Source organism: Capsicum annuum, chromosome 4, assembly GCF_002878395.1.
Source record: "Capsicum annuum cultivar UCD-10X-F1 chromosome 4, UCD10Xv1.1, whole genome shotgun sequence".
NCBI lineage: Eukaryota > Viridiplantae > Streptophyta > Magnoliopsida > Solanales > Solanaceae > Capsicum > Capsicum annuum.
In genome coordinates, this window is record NC_061114.1 from 224,403,767 (window position 1) to 224,411,893 (window position 8,127).

The window sequence follows — 8,127 nt, forward strand, 5'->3', positions numbered from 1 at the left end:
AAAACATCCACCGCTTGGATCATTGCTCTCTGCAGAAATTGTTAATTTTCACCTAGAACTTTCTTCCCAGAATGAAATTAATTTCTAATTATTCTCAATTTTCAAGATTTGCTTTCTGAATTTTGGTTGCTGTTTGTTTGTTTTCTTGCTTAATTTAACATCCACAGATTCTCAGAAAAATGGGGTTGAAGGAATTTTGTGGGGTTCTTTAGGTGTTTTGTACTTCAAAAATTTAGGTGAAGAAGAGAGGATTTAGAGAGTTGTATCGAGATGTGTGAATCAAGAAAGCCTCATTTTCTTGTGGGGTTTAATCCCTCTTTGAATTATGAAAAGTTGGTAAGCATTTTTTCACATTGATGTAGTATTGCTCTTAGCTTCACAACTTTTTCTTAATTTTTTTTTTTATTTACCTTTACCAATGAGGTGAAAGTTCAGGTAGCCGACCAACTGAGCTACTAAGATATCCCATTTGTTGAATTTTTCTTTTTTGTTCCTCTATATTATGCTGAACAATTCTTTATTTTGGTAAAAGAAGAGTTAAAACTTTTTTCCTTTGCTAAGTTTGTTGGTATAGTTAGTGCATTAGGGCTAATTGTTGTAAATGGGCAAAAGTGTTGTGAAGAAGGGGGTTGACCAAGAATGTTGTTTTTGGATCAAAGCAACACACTTTAGTGAAACAAGTGATGAAGAAAGGGGTTGGCCAAGAATGTTTTTTTTTGGATCAAAGCAACAAAGTTTAGTGAAACAAGTGTTTTGAGGAAAGGGGTTGGCCAAGAATGGTGTTTTTGGATCAAAGCAGCAAACTTTAGTGAAACAAGTGTTGTGAAGAAATGGGCTGGCCAAGAATGTTGTTTTTGAATCAAAGCTAGTGAAACAAGTGTTTTGAAGAAAGGGGTTGGCCAAGAATGTTGTTTTTCAAAGCAACCAACTTTAGTGAAACGAGTGATGAAGAAAGGGGTTGGCCAAGAATGTTTTTTCTTTTTGGATCAAAGCAACAAACTTTAGTGAAACAAGTGTTCTGAAGAAAGGGGTTGGGCTAGAATGTTGTTTTTGGATCAAAGCAACAAACTTTAGTGACTGTAAGGACTAATTATTAACAAATGCATGATGGCAGTTAATACTGCATTGAGATTGTTTTTGATTTAGGTTTCTATTTTAGTAGTATTTTAAGTCGCAGTTACATCATTTAGTAAATAATTTTGTCATACAGGTATGAGTATTGGATGGACATGACCTTATATAGAAAGTTGCAGAGGACACTAATTAGAGTAGGAGGTTAGTAGGTAGTAGTGTGTTGTCTACTTGTCTTGCTATCTGTTCATACAAGTAGTTGTAGTAATGCTCCTGTTGTTTCTTGTCCTTCGATTTTGTTACTATCTTGTTACTATCTGATGTTTCTTGTACTTCGGTTATCGTATTATTTTGTTGTAGTTACTGCTCAATATGCTTTGTTATGCTTTCGTTTCTTTTGTTCTCTTTCTGGACTGTTTTTCTTGGAGTCGAGGGTCTATCAGAAACGAATCGAATTCTCTACCTCTGTGGTAGGGTTAAGGTCTACGTACACTCTTTCCTAGACCACGCCTTGTGGGAGAATAATGGGTATGTTGTTGTTGTTTAGATATGAGTATTGGATGTCCTATGTATCAGACAATGGTACATTCATCATTTAAGTTTAACAAGCTTCATAATCTATTCTAAACTGAGGTCTCAACTCAGAGTATAAGGGTCTTAGCTTAGGGCCTTGTGTAAGTGTGAGGCAGGTTCCATACGAATGAGCTACACAAGGCTGATGTGTGATACTGCCTGAGGCGTATGTGGCCAGGCATGTGATACTTTTTCGACATGGTTATTTCAAGGCAGTATGAGGAGTTTTGTAATAGAGACCAGTATCAGTTGTTCTTGGAACAGCTTGCCTATGCTTTTCATAATGGAATTATTTTATTTTAGAAACAGACTCTTTCGAAGAACTTAGTGTTATCAACTCTTGGAACGACATGGTTGGTAAACTCTTGCATAGTTCATCAACTGTTTTGATTTTTATATTGCAGAAAGTTCCATCAAAATTCACTAAACATATAGAAGAAAGGGCCTCAGGAACAGCAGTTTTGGTGGGTCCCAGTGGAAATTCTTGGCATGTGGACTTAATACAGCAAGATGATGGTTTATTCTTCCACAATGGATGGGCTTCATTTGTTAAAGATCACTGCATTGAAGCTGGGGATTCTTTGGTTTTCAGAGATGACGGTGATTTACATTTCACTGTGCAAGTATTTGATGAGAGTTCATGTGAGAAAGAGGCTGCTTATAATGCTGACTGCAGTCAAGGAGCAACAAACTTGTACAATCTTGCTCTGAAAAAACGAGACCGAGGAAACTCAGTTTTATTAGATTGCATTGTTGAAGGTGTTCCAAAAAAAATGAGAAGCACTCAGAACCCTTCCGAATGCACAAGTAGCCAGGATACCCATGAACTTGCATTTAGCAAGGATGGATACACTCCAGAAGATGCAGGAAGAGATTATGTTGCTAGCTTTCTCGATGAAATGGAGAATGCTGGAGATGCATTAGACAATACAGTTACCATTGCTGTGCCATCTCAAGCAATGGTTGTCTTCGATAACCCAGGTGAATGGTTTGATTATTGTTTATTTTTATTGTTTTTAGTTTGATTTTTCTAGTTTGAGTAGTGTTCTTTGAGTTGCCCATAAGTTTAATCAAGCCAATTTGACGTTACAGTTCTTTTAATCATGAACAGGCATTTAGTAAACAACAACTTTTCCCATTGAATTGTGCAATTGCCTCATCTAAAAACGAAGTGTTTAGAGAGACGTCACTTTTATGTATATATTTAGGTTCACAGCATACTTCCTCATGTGTTTCCTTATTCTTTACAACTTTGTAATATTTCTTGGAGTGAAGCGTCGAAAGCACACCTAAAGCATCCACGTTTCTCGAGTTCCATACCTGAACTATTCGGTGTGTGAGTTTTCTACGTGATCTATCACTAAATGTTTATCGAAACACACTAGTTATTCATTTTTCCTACTGAGCAATGGTAAATGGTAATATTTCAGATAGGAAAATTGAACTAGTGATAGTTGAGGTGTTCGGTAAAAAATTGGTGATAGTTTAGGTAGGAAACTCAGACACCCCGTAAGTTCAGGCACGAAACCCAAAAATTGGGATAATTTAGGTGCGTTTTTGGCCCTTAACTTTGTTTCTTACTGTGCTCTCTTAACTAAAATTTTTTGTTGTTTCTGTAATGGCAATGAAATTTCAGCTGTTAGCAACAACAATATAACAAAATTTTAGTTATGCATTTAGAATCTAAAGCAGAGGTGAAAATAGGCAGTGGTACCTCCGAGGAAGATATGTGGTTGCCTGCACAGGAAGCGGAAAAGGTTGCCCGTTTGTTTACCTCAAGTTTCCCCAGCTTTACTAAAGTTATGAAGAGGTTCAACATCAGTGGCTCATACACCCTGGTGAGTAGGTCTTCTGTTTTTTTTTAAAACTAATATTTCTTGTAATGTCTTGCTGCAACTGCAAAATCTTACAGTAATCTTAGCTTCCGTAATGCCTTGCTTCAACATCTCGTAGTATCGTGCATCAAATGTGCTTTCATAAATCTTTTTTCACAGGAATCTTGTGGTTGTGGATTATGTGCAACATGTTAACTTGTTTAGGTTTTGTTTTGTCGCCAACAATATCTAAGCTGTCTACTGATGTTCTGGTTATTTTACTAACTGCATAATGTCTGTAATCTGCCTGTTTTATAGTGAGCCACAAGCCTATTTTGTTGATATGACTGTTGCTGTTAACTATATTACTATATTACAACAATGTAATCCGCAAGGGAGTTGTGGCATTCAATTACCTTTTGAACCTTCTGTATCACTAGTGATTGATTTATGGTATGCCTGACGTTTTCCATGTGAATTTGCTTCATCTTGGGAGATGAATCACTCTGGAGACATTGGCTTTATTTTATGTTTAATTTGGAGTAATATTGCAACGACTGGACAAGTTTATTTTTGTTCTTTCACCACACCTGCGTATGCATCGGTTTGTTTGTTGATCTCCTTCATATTTTCTTGGCAGCACATCCCTTACCAATTTGCCACGGAATATCTTCCCAATTGCAAGGTGAAGATTTTACTTCATAATTTAAAAGGGAAAACCTGGACTGTGAATTCAATCCCGACTACAAGAGTTCAAACATCACATACCTTTTGCGGAGGGTGGTTGTCATTTGTTCGTGAAAATAACATTGATTTGGGAGATATCTGCATCTTCGAGCTTGTCCGCGAGTGTGAATTACGTGTGCGTGTTCTTAGGGTGGAAAGGGAAGGAAATGGTTACAGTAGTAAGGCAGTTCATGAAGGACTAGCTGCTGATTATGCTAAAATTTCTGGAAGTAAGTCCAGGAAAGTGGGAGCAAATTCTAATCACTGTTCACAGCAGGTAGTGAAGGCCATGAAGTATGATAAAAAAGGATCTAATCATGACAAAGGGCATCATGGTAATATGTTGAAGAATCATCAGCTCCATTGCCAGTCAAAGATTAGTAGTGGAGATTCAGGTAATTTGAATGTCAATTAACTAACTTATTTTAGCTGTCCAACCTCACACTGAATTTGTATTGAATCCTTCCAACCACATGCTCGAACAGCAATCAGGAAACCTACTAGTTCTCAAGATAAACAGGGTTCTTTCACCAAGAGCTGTATGTCCATGAAATCAGTACCCGAAGAGAAATTAGCCGCTGAATCTTTCGTTTCTAATTTCCCTCGTTTCGTGCGAATCATGAAAAAGTTCAACGTTAGTGGCTCTTACACTTTGGTAAGTTCTTTTGCATGTTTTATCTTGTTACAGTCCCATCCTTTTCTGTCCCATCTGGTTTGTTCATTCTTTGTAAAATGTTTAATATATGGTCAAAAGCATTGTTTATCAACTTGAACAATTATTTCCTATGTAGAAACTAAACGCCCACCAGACTTGACACCTAATTTTTTTTGTCTCTTTATAGAGCTGATGTTTTTGGTATTTGACCCCTCTTTGCCTTCTACAGATAATTCTTTTTTAATAAGGTCCGTCTAACCAAACATAAAATCAGCTGTCGAAAAAAAATAAGAACTTGTCATCCGATTGGATCTTTTCTTTTCCCTGATAAGTCATCCGAGTGAATTTTTTTTTTTTTTTTTTGATGAAGTAATATGTTTCATTGAAAAACACCTCTAGGAGATGCAAAGTAAAAGACACATAGTTACAAGTAACGGAATGACAAAAGAGAGTATTTAACTCAGCTCCTATATAAAAGTGTTAATCTAAGACACTTGCATATGTGCAAGTCAAGTCAATTTTAGTTTGTAGGTGGCTCCAGACATCCTTGTGAATGATGTGAATCTTGTTAGTGATACCTTTTTTTTCGTCACTGACCTATAACATAATTATAAATTTAGTGGTGTCTATTCTATTGGGCATACATTGAAGCATATTGGAAAACATAATGTCCATTTGACCTATCTATAAAATTGTGTTACTTTGCGTAACAATCATCTAGATGAAATTTATATGTAAATGGTCCATCCGTTTTAATCATATGAAACTCATTCCGTAGGACACCGCTTAATGTTTAAACACAATTACATTTTTATGCAGCTTTCACAACTTGAAGGGTCTGAAAAGCTACCTGTTAATTGGAATTGATGTAATTACTACGATGGTAATTACATAGTTGTCATTCTCTTCTACCTTTTCTTTTATTGGTTATGCTTGGGAGCCTTGATCTCTTTTGGACTCTCCTTTCTCGCGTGTAGAAACAAAGAGGTGTGAAATAATGGAGTCAAAATCCTGAATTTTTAGAATAGGTTTAAAGTATCAATGGATTTTATCAAGGAAATATTGCCATTAATGATTCTTCTCTATGGGTTCTTCAAGCAAAGGCTCTAGGAGGTCTCCCTGATTTCTATCACTTTATTTCTCTCTTTCTACTAGCGTCTGAGTAAGGTTTGGGTGGTTGCCTGGTTGGGTTTTTTTTCTTCGTATTAGGTGTATTATGTCTGTACAGTTAGAAACCAAGTTGAGATTGCTCAGGAAGGAAATTAAAACTCGGTTAACTGGTTATTTGTAAATATTAAATGTACGGGGCTAGCTGTTGTATGGATCAATGTGCATACTTTTGACACTATCTCGATGTGCTGAAGAAAGTATAATATTAAGAAAAAGATGTTCCATCACTCAACTGACTATTGTGGTCTCGAAAAGATTACACCTATGGCATTCTCTTCATTTCTGCTGATACTTGTTCCATAGGCTAGTTTAAGGTGTTGGAGATTGTGGCGTTTCTCATGCTATTCTTTGCTTTAAATGCATGTTCTTAGAGCTTTCTACGTCTTTCACAGAAAGTTCCATACCGGTTCTCAATGGAACACCTCCCAAACTGCAGAACAGAAATTGTGCTTCATAACTTGAAAGGAGAATGTTGGACCGTAAATTCAATTCCGACTGTAAAGGTACAAACGCTGCACACATTCTGTGGAGGATGGTCGGCATTTGTCCGAGAGAATGACATCCAGATGGGAGATATCTGCATATTTGAGCTCATTGGGAAATACGAAATGCGTGTACATATATGTGCAAATGGGGTAATTGCTGACCAGTCGGCCATTGTTGTGTCCTTGACAAGCTAGAGACCTTTGGTGTAACTCACTGTAGGAAAGACTACTTTTGCCTAAATACAAGGTGAGATAAACTCTCCTTAATTCTAATAATTATGGTTCCATTGCATTTGATAGACTTGAATAATTATATATGTTCACAAGGTTGCACTTTGCAACTAAAAGCTTTTCAAAATCAGTAAACTCTTCCTTTCCACCACAATTTTGCCAAAACCTTTTGAGGCAAAAGTCGTATGAGTTTGACATGCCTTTTACTGTTCGTTCTTTTCAGATTGGAAGAATCCCAAAGCCCTCGTTGCTTTAGAAAGCTTATGTTGCCAAACTCTGTTTTCTAGCTATTTACATATTTGCTTATGTAGTGCTATTACAGCCCGCTGGTGTTTCGAGAAATGGTGAAGTGCCACAAATTTCCAAAAAATATATTGTTGCAATTTTCTGCAAATTGGATGACGAAATGATGACTTCCCTTAAATATTTCAGTTTCTTTCTTTTCTTTCTCCTGAACACTATTACTATTTCAGTATCTGTACTTTCTTTGTATCAACATAAGGACATTCTGTTCAATTCCATCATCTGGTGCCTAACTACTCTTAGTTTCAGCTTGGCGTTTTGCTGGAAGATAATATTAGCGAAACTTGGATACACTGGATCAGAAAGGGAACACATCAATGTTATGGAGAAGTGCTAAAAGTAGGTTGGACGTTTGCCTTCTGTAGCTTAGATGTTTCGTTCTAGGCATTGTCTTCAGTGTCTGGTAGTATAAATATTGCATGAAAAGCTTCTCATTTTCTTAATGTTGTATATTTCTCTTTGTAATAAGTCATGTGTCTTAGTTCAATTTCCATGAAACATCTGTTCTGCATATATAAAAACAGAAGTTGGAACATCTTCTGGAATGATAAATCAAAATTTCACTGCAGAGAGTACGATATGCAGTAGCACTAGTTTTATTACTACTTTAGATTCATTAGAACCTGTTCCTATATCACTCTTATAAATGTTGCCATTAGCGTAAACCCAACTCTGCATATGGAACTACCAAATATTATATTGCAGAGTAAACGTAATGTGTGTTTACCTTCAGAAAGAAGAAACTAGGAATAAGTAGGAACTAGAAGAATACTAAGTACTACAATTAGCTACAAGGATTCCATGCTCGACTTCGTATAGGTGTTCTCATTCCTTCATGAATAGGTGTTGCAGGTGCATCTCTTGCTGGAGTCATCTATGGACGAAGTGGAGTTCTTGGACAATACATAGGAGTTTCACTCCCCAGACCATAGCGTTCTTCCGCGCAACTAGAGTTATCCGCTTCCACAATCTCATAAATTTGACTCCGATCAACGTAAGCATGATTCATCTGAGCCTCCAATTCTATGCTGACTCTACGCCCTCTAACTTCCACAACTCTCCCAACCATTCCATTATGAAGTCCTTGACGGATTTTGAT

The 8,127-nt window shown here is 36.7% G+C and overlaps 1 protein-coding gene across 6 annotated transcripts; it reads left to right on the plus strand.

Moving 5' to 3' along the window:
- LOC107867101 (B3 domain-containing protein Os01g0723500) lies at positions 1-8,127 on the plus strand. 6 transcript variants are annotated; one of them, XM_047411200.1, is made up of 8 exons: positions 1-336; positions 2,049-2,625; positions 3,325-3,482; positions 4,099-4,579; positions 4,670-4,839; positions 6,402-6,741; positions 7,278-7,367; positions 7,872-8,127. In XM_047411200.1, exons 1-6 carry the CDS (start codon positions 271-273, stop codon positions 6,687-6,689), a joined length of 1,740 nt encoding a protein of 579 aa, XP_047267156.1. In that variant the 5' UTR covers positions 1-270; the 3' UTR covers positions 6,690-6,741; positions 7,278-7,367; positions 7,872-8,127. The 6 variants fall into 6 exon arrangements, with proteins under 6 accessions (XP_047267156.1, XP_016568700.1, XP_016568701.1 ...); XM_016713213.2 differs by having other exon boundaries at positions 13-336; positions 3,313-3,482; XM_016713214.2 differs by lacking the exon at positions 7,872-8,127 and having other exon boundaries at positions 7,278-7,596.